The sequence below is a fragment of the Salvelinus sp. IW2-2015 genome, linkage group LG16 (genome assembly GCF_002910315.2).
Source record: "Salvelinus sp. IW2-2015 linkage group LG16, ASM291031v2, whole genome shotgun sequence".
NCBI classification, from domain to species: Eukaryota; Metazoa; Chordata; class Actinopteri; order Salmoniformes; family Salmonidae; genus Salvelinus; species Salvelinus sp. IW2-2015.
The window spans coordinates 13250842-13269068 of NC_036856.1; the positions used below are offsets into that span (position 1 = coordinate 13250842).

General features: G+C 43.6%; 1 protein-coding gene across 1 annotated transcript in view; it reads left to right on the forward strand.

The window, feature by feature from the left end:
- yjefn3 (YjeF N-terminal domain containing 3) overlaps positions 1–18227 on the forward strand; it is a 75070-nt gene that overhangs the window by 44081 nt on the left and 12762 nt on the right. Inside the window, exon 2 of the mRNA XM_024004847.2 lies at positions 15806–15914. Within this exon, the coding sequence (XP_023860615.1) occupies positions 15806–15914 (109 nt within the window). The remainder of the gene's footprint in view (positions 1–15805; positions 15915–18227) is intronic.

An 18227-nucleotide genomic window follows, 5' to 3' on the forward strand; every position in this document is an offset into this window, starting at 1 on the left:
TTCTAATGCTTATCCAATAAAAATGCAAAAAAATGACAGATTTCACACATCATTGCACACGTTAGGCTACACACAATGAAATGTATTGAGACAAATTACAGACAGTAGCCTACAAGTAGCAAAATATAACTCAATTGATTGAACATGAAATGTATTTCAATATGATTGAAATAGGCCTATAGCCTGCCGTTTATATTTGAATGCAGTCCTCTCTGTTTTCATTTGAAGCATATTTGTATACGTTGCTGGTTTTTATCCATTGCAAGACATTAACAACTTTGTATTTGTAGTCAACATTGTTCTGAAGATATCGGCGGTCACAGAGAGACGAATAAACCATATGATTCTATGTTTAGAGGAGATCTTCTGTGTATAAAGTGATGCAGATCTGTTCTATGAGTGGGCATCGGCAGGCGTTTAGATTACAGCGTTTTGTTAAGTGCAACYMTAATAACGATGCTTTTGGGAAACAGTTTGGAGATTTAACAATGCTCTTGTGAAGAGTCTAACGATGAATTTAGCCTTAAGATGCTTTTGGGAAACCGGGCCCTGGCATTTGATTTTGTTAGTCACTCTCACTCAGATATTAACATGGCATACATCATGGCAAAATGTATAGAATCCTAGGAAATTAGCTTTAAAACTGCAAACATTTATGTGTAGAATTACTGGAAATTAGCTGCAAATGTTTCTCTCTGCCCCATGGCCAYATGAGTAGAATTGCATGATATTCATTATATAATTGCTACATTTTCTCTCTGTTCCATTTCTCTTTTGTTTGAGTTTGGGAAACTCAAACACCCCATGATTTTTAACCCAGGAACTTCTTGAGTGCTCAGCACAGGAAGCAACTCCACAGCTTTTCTCATCAGAGTCTCTAAGTGCTGCTTAACTCCAATATTCTATTTCCCCGTCGCCTTTATTCTTATGACCGAACCCTTTTTGCTGTTGCACCACTTAATCACATTTAATGTCATTATGGGCTTATCTTAATGCTAATGCAAGGTTCTACAGGGAGAAATTAAGGAGACCGGCTGTGTGTGAGTGAGTGAGAGAGTAAACCCCAAAAATACTAAATGATAATGATTTTCCAGAGAAGATCCAGATCTCAGGGAATTAGACCAAAGTTCTCAATTGGTACAAAAAAATAGAGTACTGCACACACTACAATTACTTAGGTTTAAAAATAAGCTCAACTGGACACGTTAATGAGGCAGTGAATGAACTGAGAGAGAAAGCAAGCAGGGCATTCTACGCCATTAAAAAGCAAATTCAAATTGAAATACCTATTAAAATTTGGCTAAAACTAATTGAATTGAACCAATTGCACTTTATGGCAGCAAGGTGTGGGGTCCACTTGCAAAACAAGATTTCATCGAATGGGACAAACACCCCATTGAAACCCTGCATGCAGAGTTCTGTAAGATTATCCTACATGRCCAGAGGAAAARTARAAACAATGCATGCAGGGCAGAATTAGGCCAATATCCACTAATAATAAAAACTCAAAGAACAATTAAGTTTTGGAAACATATAAAATACAGTGACCCCCTCTCATATCATTACCAAGCKCRGCAATGCCAAGAGCTGAGCAAAGAAAAGAGTCCCCTCATCCAGCTGGTCCTGAGTTCACAAACCTGTTCTACTAACACACTGAAGCCTCAGGACCAGAACATCCAATCAATCAGGATAAACCAAATTACAACACAGTCAAAACAAAACTATATTGCTTATTGGGAAACACAAGCACAAACACAAAGCAGAATGCAGTGCTATCTGGCCCTAAATTGCCAGTATACTGTGGCTAAATATTTGACCATGGTTACTGATCAAAACCTTAGAAAAACCTTGACAAAGTACAGGCTCAGTGAGCACAGCCTTGCCATTGAGAAGTGTAGACACAGGAAAACCTGGCTCCCTGTAGAGGAAAGGCTGTGCAACCACTGCACAACAGCAGAACCTGAGCTGGAGCTGCATTTCTGACAAATGTCAAAAATATAAAACAATTAGTGTCATTTACCCAAATTTGAAACCCTTATTCAGGTTTCAAAGACCTCTCTGATGAGAGTAGGCTACCCGTCCTGTTTTGGGAGGACGCAGAGAGCTGTGGGTTGGTAGCGCACTACATTGCTGCCTGCCATGAGTTGAGGGACAGTGTCTGACAGACCAATCAACCTGCACATGTACTCTACTGTATGCTTATTGTTATTGTTGAATGTATGGTTATTTTGACACTTGGGTATTGTTGTTACTGTTGTCCGGTTGACAATTTTGATTCTCATTTAATTTTTTTAATATTGTAAATATCCAAAACAAGCTTGGGCAATATGTACATTGTTACGTCATCCCAATAAAGCGAATTGAATTGAAATTGAGAACAGCCTGAGCGAGAGAAACAGCCTGAGCGAGAGAGAACAGCCTGAGCGAGAGAGAACAGCAGAGAGAGAGAGAGAGAACGCCAGAGAGAGAGAGAGAGAAGAACAGCCAGAGAGAGAGAGAGAGAACAGCCAGAGAGAGAGAGAGAGAGAGAGAGCAGCCTGAGAGAGAGAACAGCCTGAGAGAGAGAACAGCTGAGAGAGAGAAGCAGCCTGAGCGAGAGAACAGCCTGAGCGAGAGAACAGCCTGAGCGAGAGAAAGCCTGAGCGAGAGAACAGCCTGAGCGAGAGAACAGCCTGAAGCGAGAGAACAGCCTGAGCGAGAGAACAGCCTGAGCGAGAGAAGAGAGAGAGAACAGCCTGAGCGAGAGAACAGCCTGAGCGAGAGAACAGCCTGAGCGAGAGAACAGCCTGAGCGAGAGAACAGCCTGAGCGAGAGAGAGAGAACAGCCTGAGGCGAGAGAACCGCCTGAGAGAGAGAACAGCCTGAGAGAGAGAACAGCCTGAGAGAGAGAACAGCCTGAGCGAGAGAACAGCCTGAGCCGAGAGAGACAGCCTGAGGAGAGAACAGCCTGAAGCGAGAGAACGCTGAGCGAGAAACCCTGAGCGAGAGAACAGCCTGAGCGAGAGAGAGAGAGAGAACAGCCTGAGCGAAGAGAACAGCCTGAGCGAGAGAACAGCCTGAGCGAGAGAACAGCCTGAGCGAGAGAACAGCCTGAGCGCGAGAGAGAGAGACAGCCTGAGCGAGAGAGAACAGCCTGAGCGAGAGAGAGAGAGAACAGCCTGAGAGAGAGAGAGAACAGCCTGAGAGAGAGAGAGCGAGAGAGAGAGAGAGAGAACAGCCTGAGCGAGAGAGAGAGAAGAGAGAGAGAGAGAGAACAGCCTGAGCGAGGAACAGCCTGAGAACACGCCTGAGCGAGAGAACAGCCTGAGCGAGAGAACAGCCTGAGCGGAAGAACAGCCTGAGCGAGAGAACAGCCTGAGCGCGAGAGAGAGAGAACAGCTGAGCGAGAGAGAACAGCCTGAGAGAGAGAACAGCCTGAGCGAGAGAACAGCCTGAGACAGCCTGAGAACAGCCTGAGCGAGAGAACAGCCTGAGCGAGAGAACAGCCTGAGCGAGAGAACAGCCTGAGCGAGAGAACAGCCTGAGAACAGCTGAGAACAGCCCGAGAACAGCCTGAGCGAGAGAACAGCCTGAGAACAGCCTGAGAACAGCTGAGAACAGCCTGAGAACAGCCTGAGCGAGAGAGAAAGCCTGAGACCAGCCTGAGCGAGAGAGAACAGCCTGAGAACAGCCTGAGCGAGAGAGAAAGCCTGAGAACAGCCTGAGCGAGAGAGAGAGAGAGAGAGAGAGAACAGCCTGAGCGAGAGAGAGAGAGAGAGGAACAGCCTGAGCGAGAGAGAGAGAGGGAACAGCCTGAGCGAGAGAGAGAACAGCCTGAGACAGACGAGAAAGAGAAATGGGGGTTACCGGAAAAATCCACATACTGTGTCCACCACACGCTCCTCCATTTTAACTTGTTTCTCTTTTACCACATGTGACGTGGCTATTCTCTGATGTGTTGGGTCAGATCAGGCACAGAAAAGAGGGCAGTAGAGGTTGAGAGAGGAGGACAGAGCGAGAGAAAATGGACAGAGAAGAGGAACAGAAAGAAGGAACAGAGAGGAAGACAGAGAGGAGGGACACCAGGTTTAATAGCAAAAACTTTCTAAACCCAGTGGCCCAACATCGCAATACTTCCGAGAACGCTTCCGAAGCAGACTCCCGTGACCAGATAGGGTTGATGAGAGAATTAAAAAAATGATTCCTTAGTTTATAATTTTCTGGAAATCTAAAGGCACGATCTAGATTGAGTCAATGTCTTAAGTAGTTGAATATGTTATTACTCCAACCTCGTGAAAGTGACAAACTGACCATTTTCATTTTCTTCAAAAACAACATATATCGAAGGAGTGCTTTTTGATTTAATGGCATGCACATGCGCAGTTCGTCACGAGACGACCGTTAGACCCGGTGACGTGTTGTTTCTGCGCATGAGTTTAGCGAGCCAACGTCACCATGACATTGCCTACAAGCGTGATTTGGGATTTCTATTGGAGAAGCAGTTTCTACAGTCGTGGCCAAAAGTTTTGAGAATGACACAAATATAAATTTTCACAAAGTCTGCTGCCTCCATTTGTATGATGGCAATTTGCATATACTCCAGAATGTTATGAAGAGTGGTCAGATGAATTGCAATTAATTGCAAAGTCCCTCTTTGCCATGCAAATGAACTGAATCCCCAAAAACATTTATACTGCATTTCAGCCTGCCACAAAAGGACCAGCTGACATCATGTCAGTGATTCTCTCATTAACACAGGTGTGAGTGTTGACTAGGACAAGGCTGGAGATCACTCTGTCATGCTTGATTGAGTTCGAATAACAGACTGGAAGCTTCAAAAGGAGGGTGGTGCTTGGAATCATTGTTCTTCCTCTGTCAACCATGGTTACCTGCAAGGAAACACGTGCCGTCAGCATTGCTTTGCACAAAAAGGGCTTCACAGGCAAGGATATTGCTGCCAGTAAGATTGCACCTAAATCAACCATTTATCGGATCATCAAGAACTTCAAGGAGAGCGGTTCAATTGTTGTGACGAAGGCTTCAGGGCGCCCAAGAAAGTTCAGCAAGCGCCAGGACTGTCTCCTAAAGTMGATTCAGRTGCYGGATCGGGGCACCACCAGTACAGAGCTTGCTCAGGAATGGCAGCAGGCAGGTGTGAGTGCATCTGCACGCACAGTGCATCTGCACGCACAGTGAAGCGAAGACGTTTTCCGGACATCAGGGACAGATTGATATTCTGCAAAATGTACAGGGATTGGACTGCTGAGGACTGGGGTAAAGTCATTTTCCCTGATGAATCCCCTTTCCGATTGTATGGGGCATCCGGAAAAAAACTTGTCCGGAGAAGACAAGGTGAGAGCTACCAACAGCCATGAATAAAGAATGGTACCAACGCATCCTTCGAGAGCTTCGAGAACTTCTCCCAACCATCCAAGAACAGTTTGGTGACGAACAATGCCTTTTCCAGCATGATGGAGCACCTTGCCTTAAGGCAAAAGTGATAACTAAGTGGCTTGGGGAATAAAACATCGATATTTTGGGTCCATGGCCAGGAAACTCCCCAGACCTTAATCCCATTGAGAACTTGTGGTCAATCCTCAAGAGGCAGTGGACAAACAAAACCCCACAAAGTCTGACAAACTCCAAGCACTGATTATGCAAGAATGGGCTGCCATCAGTCAGGATGTGGCCCAGAAGTTAATTGACAGCATGCCAGAGCAGATTGCAGAGGTCTTGAAAAAGAAGGGTCAACACTGCAAATATTGACTCTTTGCATCAACTTCATGTAATTGTAATTATAAATTTAATTATACTTCAGTATTCCATAGTAACATCTGACAAAAATATCTAAAGAAGACACTGAAGCAGCAKACTTTGGAAATTAATATTTGTCATCCTCAAAACTTTTGGCCACGACTGTACAWACATTTGAAGTCGGAAGTTTACATACACTTTAGCCAAATACATTTAAACTCAGTTTCACAATTCCTGACATTTAATCCTTGTAAGAATTCCCTGTCTTAGGTCAGTTAGTATCACCACTTTATTTTAAGAATGTGAAATGTCAGAATAATAGAAGAGAGAATCATTTATTTCAGCTTTTATTTCTTTCATCACATTCCCAGTGGGTCAGAAGTTTACATACACTCAATTAGTATTTGGTAGTATTGCCTTCAAATTGTTTAACTTGGGTCAAACGTTTCGGATAGCCTTCCACAAGCTTCACACAATAGGTTGGGTGAATTTTGGCCCATTCCTCCTGACAGAGCTGGTCTAACTGAGTCAGGTTTGTAGGCCTCCTTACTCGCACATGCTTTACCAGTTCTGCCCACAAATGTTATATGGGATCGAGGTCAGGGATTTGTGGTGGCCACTCCAATACCTTGACTTTGTTGTCTTTAAGCCATTTGCCACAACTTTGGAAGTATGCTTGGGGTCATTGTCTATTTGGAAGACCCATTTGCAACCAAGCTTTAACTTCCTGACTGATGTCTTGAGATGTTGCTTCAATATATCCACATAATTTTCCTTTCTCATGAAGCCATCTATTTTGTGAAGTGCACCAGTCCCTCCTGCAGCAAAGCACCCCCACAACATGATGCTGACAACCCCGTGCTTCACGGTTGGGATGGTGTTCTTCAGTTTGCAAGCGTCCCCCTTTTTCCTCCAAACATAACGATGGTCATTATGGCAAAACAGTTCTATTTTTGTTTCATCAGACCGGAGGACATTTCTCCAAAAAGTATGATCTTTGTCTCCATGTGCAGTTGCAAACCATAGTCAGGCTTTTTTATGGCGGTTTTGGACCAGTGGCTTCTTCCTTGCTGAGCGGCCTTTCAGGTTATGTCGATTTGGGCTCTTTTTACTGTGGATATAGATACTTTTGTACCTTCTTCCTCCAGCATCTTCACAGGGTCCTTTGCTGTTGTTCTGGGATTGATTTGCGCTTTTCGCACCAAAGTACGTTCATCTCCAGGAGACAGAACGCGTCTCCTTCCTGAGCGGTATGATGGTTGCGTGGTTCCATGGTGTTTATACTTGCTTGTTTGTATTGTACAGATTAACGTGGTACCTTCAGGTGTTTGGAAATTGCTCCCAAGGATGAACCGGACTTGTGGAGGTCTACAATTTTTTTTTCTGAGGTCTTGGCTGATTTCTTTTGATTTCCCCATGATGTCAAGCAAAGAGGCACTGAGTTTGAAGGTAGTCCTTGAAATACATCCACAGGTGCACCTCTAATTGACTCAAATGATGTCAATTAGCCTATCAGAAGCTTCTAAAGCCATTACATAATTTTCTGGAATTTTCCAAGCTGTTTAAACGCACTGTCAACTTAGTGTATGTAAACTTCTGACCCACTGGAATTGTGATACAGTGAATTATAAGTGAAATAATCTGTCTGTAAACAATTGTTGGAAAAATGACTTGTGTCATGCACAAAGTAGATGTCCTAACCGACTTGCCAAACTATAGTTTGTTAACAAGAAATTTGTGGAGTGGTTGAAAAACTAGTTTTAATGACTCCAACCTAAGTGTATGTAAACTTCGGACTTCAACTGTATCTTCATTCTATACCATCTTTGTCAATAGATAGTTATTTTGGCGTTAGCACATTTCACTTTGTCTCTATGAACAGACCATTAAGATGGGGGGACACTCACACAGCTCTGTTAACCCCATAATCATGTGCTCATAAGTCATTAGAGCAGTGGTTCACAAACTGTGGGGCGCGCCCCGGGGAGTGGAGAGTAGGGCTGTACCCGACAAAAAAAAAAATCTTGGCCGACCAAAAGCTGTCTGTTCTTTTGACCAATTGATTGGCGGACATTTTTAAACGTGTATTTTTCATATAGACACACCATATGTGTTTTTGAATCGAGCTTGTCTGATGCATATAGTTGATTGAGGAACACACTATTGTTGTTCTTAACGGATGTAAAAACAGACTTAATTTGCTTGGTGTTTGAGGTGAAGAAAACAACTTTGAAAAGCTCCACTATCAGATCCCCAAATGGGCACATTTATTTGCCTACATTTGCGCGCAGGCCAGGTAGGCTATATAGTCCTACTTCTAAGCGTGCGCCCCGTCCTTACTCAACATCTTACTCAACATCGACAGGAGCGCTCCAAACAAAAGACAATGACTAAATTGACAAAACGCGTAAATGGAATGAAATAAAACAAAACTTGTTTTTTACAAGTGTGGCATGTGTCCACTCCGACAATGAGAACAGGAAGACTGGAATAATAATATTGAATCCATTAAAATAAATTCCAGTAACCAAAGTAATAAATATTGTAGATTAGGATGGGTAATGGGGAATTGATATACACTAAAAATCAAACGCAAACAATTCACACAATGAAGTTATGAAACAATGAATGTGCACAAATTGGCGGGAGAGCGCATTCTGGAGAGAGAAGTGCATTGTGCATCTAGACGCATGAACAATTTGACTTCTGCATTGGACATGCAGCATTTACGGTGAGGCCTTAGCAAAAGTCAGGACATTCATACTTCTTGCGCTTCGCAGAGCTGTTGTCAAGGAAGTGAGTTTGTATTTATACAGGATTTATCGTCCCCACCTACCGTCAACCAATCATGTCAACTCGGAGCTAAACAGAGCCCTCAGCATTGTTACAAAATTTGTGAGGCGCATGGCGATGCGTTACCGAGCTCGATTTGCCTCTGGAGTCTCCGCATTTGCGTCACACCCTCCATATGGAGCCCCCGACCACATTTCCAGATCAATCATAAATTGGCTTTTAGTCTAGGCCTCCACAATGGATTAGTTCACTGAGATGGGCACAAAAGTTTTAGAACACTTACTCATTCAAGGGTTTTTCTTTATTTTTGTCTATTTTCTACATTGTAGAATAATAGTGAAGACATAATTACTTTAAAACATGAAGGTCAGTCAAAACAGAACATTTCAAGAACTTGAAGTTTCTTCAAGTGCAGTCGTAAAAACCATCAAGCGCTATGATGAAACTGGCTCTCATGAGGACCACCACAGGAACGGAAGCCAGAGTTACCTCTGCTGCAGAGGATAAGTTCATAAGAGTTACCAGCTTCAGAAATTGTAGCCCAAATAAATGCTTCACAGAGTTCAAGTAACAGACACATCTCAACATCAACTGTTCAGAGGAGACTGCGTGAATCAGGCCTTCATGGTCAAATTGCTGCAAAGAAACCACTACTAAAGGACACCAATAAGAAGAAGAGACTTGCTTTGGCCAAACAATGGACATTAGACATGGTGGAAATTTGTCCTTTGGTTTTGAGTCCAAATTGGAAATGTTTGGTTCCAACCGGCTTGTCTTTGTGAACAGATGATTCCCGCATGTGTATTTCCCACCATGAAGCATGGAGGAGGAGGTGTTTTGGTGTGGGGGTGCTTTGCTGGTGAGACTGTCTGTGATTTATTTCAAATTCAAGGCACACTTAACCAGCATGGCTACCACAGCATTCTGCAGCGATACGCCATCCCATCTGGTTTGGGCTTAGTGGGACTATCATTTGTTTTTCAACAGGACAATGGCCCAACACACCTCCAGGCTGTGTAAGGGCTATTTGACCAAGAAGGAGAGTGATGGAGTGCTGCATCAGATGACCTGGCCTCCACAATCCCCCGACCACAACCAAATTGAGAGGGTTTGGGATGAGTCGGACCGCAGAGTGAAGGAAAAGCAGCCAACAGGTGCTCAGTATATGTGGGAACTCCTTCAAGACTGTTGGAAAAGCATTCCAGGTGAAGCTGATTGAGAGAATACCAAGAGTGTGCAAAGCTGTCAAGGCAAAGGGTGGCTATTTGAAGAATCTCAAATTATAGAATATATTTTGATTTGTTTAAAGCTTTTTTAGTTACTACATGATTCCATATGTGTTATTTTGATGTCTTCACTATTATTCTACAAAAAATAGTAAAAATAAAGAAAAACCCTTGAATGAGTAGGTGTTCTAAAACTTTTGACCGGTATTTTATATATCTTTGTTACTGCTCGACTAAAACAGTCTCGGTCGACCAACGACCAAACAATTAACCAGTCGACTAATTGGGGTCAGCCCTAGTGGAGAGATAGGGGAGATTAACAAATGCTAAGGAAAAAAAAAACATATTTTTTTCACCCAGTCGGGCTTTCAACTTACTCTTGAAAGTTGTAATAGTAGAATGCACAAAGTGTAATTTCGAAATTGGGTAGTGCATCAGGAGTTTTCCTCTTGTCATGTCATTCATTGCAGACCTTAGAGAGCTATTTCTAGAAATGTCCATTTGATCAGCTAGCCCATGCCAGCTAATGTTTTTTAGCTTGGTTTTTTAGCCCATTGATTTTGATGTAATGTTTGAGTCACTCAGATAATCCATGAATATACAAGACATGGCAAAATGTGTAGAATTGCGTGGGATGTTCCCCAATTATGACAAAAAGTTTGGGAAGCACTGCATTAGAGAGAGTGTTGTGATGTTCAGTCATGTGGTCCACCCAGTCCTAATTGTGTGCGTTTTGTGTGTAGGCCCTACTGTACGTTTCACATGTCGTTGTTGGAGTGACGTGGAAGCAAAGTGTTTTACAAGCAGCCCTCTGCTCATAATAATACAAATGCTAGTGAGTGTGTGTTTGAGAGGTGGTGTGTGTGTGTGTACTTGCGGCGCATACATGCGTGTGTGTCTGTCTGTTCCCCTCAGGCTGGGGCTGTGGAAGTAAACAGGCTGATTAAGAGGCAATTGTTCACAGCTGAGCACCCTGAGCCAAAGCCTGAGTGGTGTGGAGCAACGCCACACCATGGGGACGCCCATGGCCACCACACACACAAAGGGAAATGAATGGAGACTCCAGGGGAGGAAGGGAGGTGTCCCAACACTGGGACTCTCCAGCTTGTTACTGTCTCTGCTGCTACACTGGCAAAACAAAAGTATGTGAACCCTTTGGAATTACCTGGATTTCTGCATAAATTGGTCATCAAATTTGATCTGATCTTGATCAAAATCACAACAATAGACAAAAACAGTCTGCTTAAACTAATAACACACAAATTATTGTATTTTTCTTGTCTATATTGAATACATAATTTAAACATTCACAGTGTAGGTTAGAAAAAGTATGTGTACCCATAGCTTTTGGAGAAGTCATTAGCCTATCAGGAGTCCGCTATCCTGGAGTCCAATCAATGAGTCGAGATTGAAGATCTTGGTTAGAGCTGCTTGTCCTATACAAAACACAGCAAAATTTGAGTTTGCTATTCACAAGAAGCATTGCCTGATGTGAACCATGCCTCTAAAAAAAGAGACCTCAGAAGACCTAAGATTAAGAATTGTTGACTTGAATAAAGCTGGAAAGGGTTACAAAAGTATCTCTAAAAGCCTTGATGTTCATCAGTCCACGGTAAGACAAATTATCTGTAAATGGAGAAAGTTCAGCACTGTTGCTACTCTCCTGGCTGTTCTGCTAAGATGACTGCAAGAGCACAGCACAGAATGCTGAATGAGGTTAAGAATAATCCTAGAGTGTCAGCTAAATACGTACAGAAATCTCTGGAACATGCTAACATCTCTATTGACGAGGATACGATATGTAAAACACTAAACAAGAATGGTATTAATGGGAGGACACCACGGAAGATGCCACTGCTGTCCAAAAAAAAACTTTGCTGCAAGTCTGAAGTTCGCAAAAGAGCATCTGGATGTTCCACAGCGCTTCTGGCAAAATATTCTGTGGAAAGATTCAACTAAAGTTGAGTTGTTTGGAAGGAACACACAACACTGTGTGGAGAAAAAAAGCCTCAGCACACCAACATCAAAACCTCATCCCAACTGTAAAGTATGGTGGAGGGAGCATCATGGTTTGGGGCTGCTTTGCTGCCTTAGGGCCTGGACAGCTTGCTATCATCGATGGATGAATTCCCAAGTTTATTAAGACATTTTGCAGGAGAATGTAAGGCGATCTGTCCACCAATTGAAGCTCAACAGAAGTTGGGTGATGCAACAGGACAACGACCCAAAACACAGAAGTAAATCAACAACAGAATGGCTACAACAGAAGGAAATACGCCTTCTGGAGTGGCCCATTTGGAGTCCTGACCTCAACCCGATTGAGATGCTGTGGCATGACCTCGAGAGCGATTCACACCAGACATCCTAAGAATATTGCTGATCTGAAACAGTTTTGTAAAGAGGAATGGTTGAAAATTCCTCCTGACAGTTGTGCAGAAAATTACAGAAAACGTATGGTTGAGGTTATTGCTGCCAAAGGAGGGTCAACCAGTTATTAAATCCAAGGATTCACATACTTTTCCCACCCTGTACTGTGAATGTTTACACGTTGTGTTCAAATAAGACATGAAAATGCATAATTGTTTGTGCGTTATTAGTTTAAGCAGACTGTGTTTGTCTATTGATCAAATGTTATGACCAATTTATGCCAAAATGCAGGRAATTACAAAGGGTTCACATACTTTTTGAAGGACTACAGTACTAATGTGTGTTTTCTGTTKACTGGGAACATGAACTACAGGGAGTTCTGTCTCATTATTGACCCAGCTAAAGAGATACAATAAGTTATATTGAATTCTGTCGACCCAGCACACTCAATATGGGTGCCATTTGGCCTGGTCTAGATGCCATGATCATGCATTCTGTATGCTCTACACTGCTTCCTAGTGGTGATACCTCCTCACTACCAAGAGAACTGTAAATAGTGGGGTAGGATGATGTTCCCCAGACTAACACAGATCTTAGGTCAGTTTTATGTCCCCCCACCCTAATGGTTAACGTTAGGATTGGGTGAGGGTTAGCTGATCCAAAATTGGTGCTTACGGGCAACATCTAAAGGTGACAAGGGTTAGCTCTACATTTTATTTAGCCCTACAGGCAGTGACCAAGGATCAATTTCACTCCATAGCTTACTGTAAAAGTACTATAGTCCTATTATAAGAGCAGCCATCCAACATAGTGGACAAAGGTGATCTTTGTAAAGACCACCATGTGTCAGTGAGCCAGGCAGTCGGCCCCAGGCTAGCCCTGGGTGACAGCTGTGATGCTCTATTGGCTGAGCTAAATGCCAAAAGCCCTGCTGGACGAGGTGGGTTTTAACACAGTGATCCTAGAGCCACAAGAGAAGGGAACGCCTGGCCAYCCTTTAGCATTCAACTAGTTACAGTGAAATGAAGGTTCTGGTTATGATGAAAGAAGGTTATGTTTATGATGCCTGTGTGTTGTTAGCCTGCAGGCTATTTATTTTCTTCGGATGGTGTTTTTTCACCATCTGTTTTGTTGGTTAGGAGATGTGAATGTGGGGTTGTCTGCCAGGGTGATAGCGTTTTGAAATGCTTTCAACATATGACTTTCAGCTGTTGAGGACCTGAAATAACTATTAAAGCGTTTRGTCATAAGATGTAAGTCTGAATAAGGTTTGACATCAGAGACAAACTCCTTAGTCACTGTTGAGCTGCCAAGGGGCTCGATTCAATCCATAGCACAGAACATCTGCATTGTAGTGCGGTTCACATTTAAAAGTAATTTCCAATTGATCCGACATATGCAGCGTTTACCTTGAATGCAATCTCTGCGACTGTGGGAACATTGCCTTTAATTGTCAACCGCGCTATAAAGCAGATCTTCAGCGCTATGGATTGAATTGAGTCCTAATGCTGTTACGTGCTTTAGATTGTCTCTGTAGTCACAAATGGAGGATGAAAAGGGTTATGAGAAGAAGAGATTATTTGTGCTCCTTTATATTGTATGTGTGAGAGCAAAGCATCAGCTGACACAGATTATGCTGTAAACAAAAATACTCCTGCTGGAAACACAAATGTCGCCTTAGAGGCAAACACGTGATGCAATTGGGCAAGCAGCAGTGACACACCCGCGTGCGAACACGCACACACATAAACTGACCGTTAGCTCTATAGCTGTATATTGATATATTGATGGAAATGATCTTTCTCTCCTTCCTCTCTCTCTTTCTCTGCTGAACTCATGCAAACTAAATTAATCTATGTTGTCTTGGTAACACATGAATATTTTTTATCTGCGAACATTTGGGCAAATAGGACATCGACATTACTGACTGTTGTTATTAGAATGTTGTGACTGCATCGATCAATTCTCACTCTAATAAAATGTGTTAAATTATTACAGCTTATAAACATGTCCATTTAGATATGCTATCATACAATATGCTTCGATTATAATGTTCTCCATCGTAGTCAGAGAAAGTTGTGATGTAGTACTCCAGCTCTCCACCAGGTGTCCCTAGTGTGATAAGGAATACTGTACTTTCTGTGTGCCTACAGCAGCTCACGTGCAGACAACACAAGCCATTTCTTTGTTGCCTTATAGGATCTGTTCACGTAGTGGATGAGAGGGGACATATAAGTAGCAGTGTCCCTGTCACCTGTCCAAGGCCAAGCCCCACTGTGACACACACAGCCAGACTAAAACCTGACCGGCCAAACCAGCAGCAAACCAGCAGGCCAACCTCCCTCGCTCTGATACAGCAGCATTAGTCACACAGCCAGCACACACAGAATGACAAATAGCACAGAAACAATGCATCCAGAATTCACACACACACATAAATGAGGCACATACTGCACACACACGCACTCAAGCAAGCACATGCGGTGCCATGTAGCTACTGTAGGATCGGTTTTCAATGTTCTTTTTCCCTCTCTGGTTTAACGAGCACACCCCAGTATATTGACATCAGTTTACGGTCTGTTTCAACTTTAAGCCTTGACATATACCTGTTTCAGAGCCATGCAACTACCTAATTCATAATTGACCATGCAGCGGTTCAAATCCAAGTGCAAATGCCGTTTATCAAACTCCAGGTGGTGCTATGGTCAGATGACATGAAAATAGAGCTCTTTGGCCACACACACCAATGGTGGCTTTGGTGTCGAAAAACAGAAGCCTATACAGAAAAGTATCTCATACCTACGGTAAAATATGGTGGTGCATCTTTGATGTTATGGGGCTATTTTGCTTCCACTGGTACTGTGACCCTTGTTAAGGTCAGCGGCATCATGAACTTTACCAAGTACCATGACATTATAGTCAAAACCTGGTTGCCTCTGCCAGGAGGCTGGCAGTTGGCCGCAAGTGGATCTTCCAGCAAGACAACAACCCCAAGCTCACATCAACATCCACAAAGAAATAGTTAATTGAAAAAAGTCTCTGGACTTGAACCCCATTAAAAACCGTTGGTTTTAATTGAAGAGTTCATAAGCGCAGACGAAGGATATCAAGGATCTGTAAAGATTCTGTATGGAGGAACAATCTAAGATCCCTCCAAATTTGTTCTGTAATCTCATTAAACATTTTAGAAAAAGACTGTGTCGTTAACCTCGCAATGTTAGGGTGCTGCAGTACTGAAAAAAAGGGGTGCCAATAATCTTGACTCCTATCTTTTTTTAAATTACTTGTTAAATCTCTTTCTCTGAGCAATTTCTATTAGTAAAACATTTGCATACTTTATAACTCAGTATTTGTATTATTTATTATATACAGTTGTTTTTGCTCATCTTTATGAAGGGTGGCAATCATTTTGTTCCTGACAGTACCTCTTTCAGAGCCATGTAAATACCTACTTCATAAACTTAAACTTGGTACCGTCTTTACACTCAAAGGAAAGACTTCAGGCCTCAGACAATCCCCAACCAAGCATTTAATCTAACACGCAACACAGCAACATATGTTTTTGAGGTTTATTTCCAGTTTGCTGAGAGATGCATAGACAGTGCTGCCGTACAGTATATAATTGAATTGTGATTGACTGAATCTGATTGATGATGCTAATGCTCTGTGTTGTGTTTCCCTTACAGTAAAGTGGAGACAGCAGCCATTGAGACAGAGCTGCTGAGGGACTACAGGTTTGGCCAGCAGCAGCTCATAGAGATCTGGGGGCATGCCTGTGCCATCGCCATCACCAAGGTATGTACCCCTTATCCCCCTATTCTCTCTCCAAGAATCACCTTTTTGGGGACCATTCATCCATTTATCCCTCATTCCCCAGATTCTGATGCTGTTCCACCAAATAGTATTTCAAAACCATGCAACTTTCTAATAGCTGGGGATGTACAGTAGGAACTGTGAATAGAGATTTAGGGAACACACAAGGACTGTTCTGTTCTCTGTAATTCTTGAAAAAACAGTGTGTGTGGGTGTTTATTTACAGTTGTGGGAGAACTGTCCCCCTCAACAATGCTGTGTCTCTGCTCCATAAACCCRGAGGCACATCAGAGCCTCTGTTCACTATCTGGCCTGATTGTCTGATGAGAGACTGATCTGCTCAGCTGGGAGCCAGTCTGGCAAGTCCACATGCCCCTTATCAGACCCTTGTGTGTGTGTGTGTTAGCACGTGTATGTGTCTGCTTATGTATCATGTGTCTGTTTTTAGCTTGTTTGTCTGGTTGTGTGTGTGTGTGTGTTCGCCTCTGTGTGTAATGAGTATGTGTGTAAGTTCTCCAAGTCAGACTGCCTGTAGTCAGCGGTAGCAGCAGCAGTGTCTGGAGTGTGTCTCTGTGGAGCTGTCAGGAACACACGTGGTTCCTTTGACCAGACGGTTGGCTGGTTTAACCCTGCGGTTGTTTGCTCCACGGGCACCCAGTGTTGTGTGATAAATGTTCCCTGAGATTCCAGACATATGAGACACTTTCCTTTCAGAGAGAGAAAGTCTGATTACCTCAACCACATCCCCTTACCACCATTATCACCAGCAGCCAATGGTCCATGGCCAGAGCGGACACAGCCGCAGCACACATACCGTAGCTAGACAAACAGCGCCTGGCTCGGCCCGGATCGGCCTGGGGCTTCTGCACCCACATGCATGACATCACTGTTATTGAAGAAAAGTGCAGTAGTAGGGCTTTGGGATTTCACTGCAGTCGTTGCAGTTGCCAGATAGATTAATTTTTCACCAAGTAATCGCCCCCCATACGTCCAAAGACATCCAATCCCCCCGGCAGCAACCACACGGGCCATGACGGGTCCATCTCCGGTGTGTTCCTCTGTGATCTGGGCTGGAGTGCGTGTGGAGCGGCGCCTGTGTTCAGCCTGGGTTGGGAAGCCTTTCAACACCTGGGGAGACAAATAATGTTCCGCTTCCACGGAGCAGTAAACGCTGGAGTGTGTTGTCCCTGGGTCCCTGTTCTGTCTACTCAGGATGTGTTCAATATGTCAACATGTCCGTCGTAAAACATATTCATTATCCTGCGCAGCTTTCATTAGTGTGTGGCCGTATTTATGTGTGTGTGTGGGGGGGGGTGGGGCACGTGTGTGTGTGTGTGTCTGTGTATCCTTGTGTATGTATTTTTCTTACACTTTATAATTTTTACCCATAATTCTTATTTATTTATTCCTATTTTACCCCATTTTTCTCCCCATTTTCTGACTTGTCTCATCGCTGCAACTCCCCAACAGGCTCGGGAGGCGAAGGTCGAGTCATGCATCCTCCAAAACATGACGGCCTGCTTAACCCGGAAGCCAGCCGCACCAATGTGTCGGAGGAAACACCGTTCAACTGATGACCGAGGTGAGCCTGCAGGCACCCAGCTCGCCACAAGGAGTCGCTAGAGCTCGATGAGCCAAGTAAAACCCCCCCGGCCTGGGAGGGCATAGGCCCACCCACTGGGGAGCCAGGTCCAGCCAATCAGAATGAGTTTTCCTCCACAAAGGGCTTTATTACAGACAGAAATACTCCTCAGTTTCATCAGCAGTCTGGGTGGCTGGTCTCAGACGATCCCGCAGTTGACGAAGCCAGATGTGGGGGTCTGGCGTGGCTAGCGTGGTTACACGTGGTCTGCGGTTGTGCGCCAGTTGGGTGTACTGCTAAATTCTCTATGACAACGTTGGAGGTGGCTTATGGTAGAGAAATGAACATTACATTGTCTGGCAACAGCTCTGGTGGATATTCCTGCAGTCAGCATGCCAATTGCACTCTCCCTCAAAACTTGAGACATCTGTGACACTGTGTTGTGTGACAAAACTGCACATTTTAGAGTGGCCTTTTATTGTCCCCGGCACAAGGTGCACCTGTGTAATGATCAGGCAGAGTTCTTCTGTCCAGTGTCTGTGTTCTTTTGCCCATCTTAATCTTTTATTTTTATTGGCCAGTATGAGATATGGCTTTTTCTTTGCAACTCTGCCTAGAAGACCAGCATCCCGGAGTCGCCTCTTCACTGTTGACGTTGAGACTGGTGTTTTGCGGGTACTATTTAATGAAGCTGCTAGTTGAGTACTTGTGAG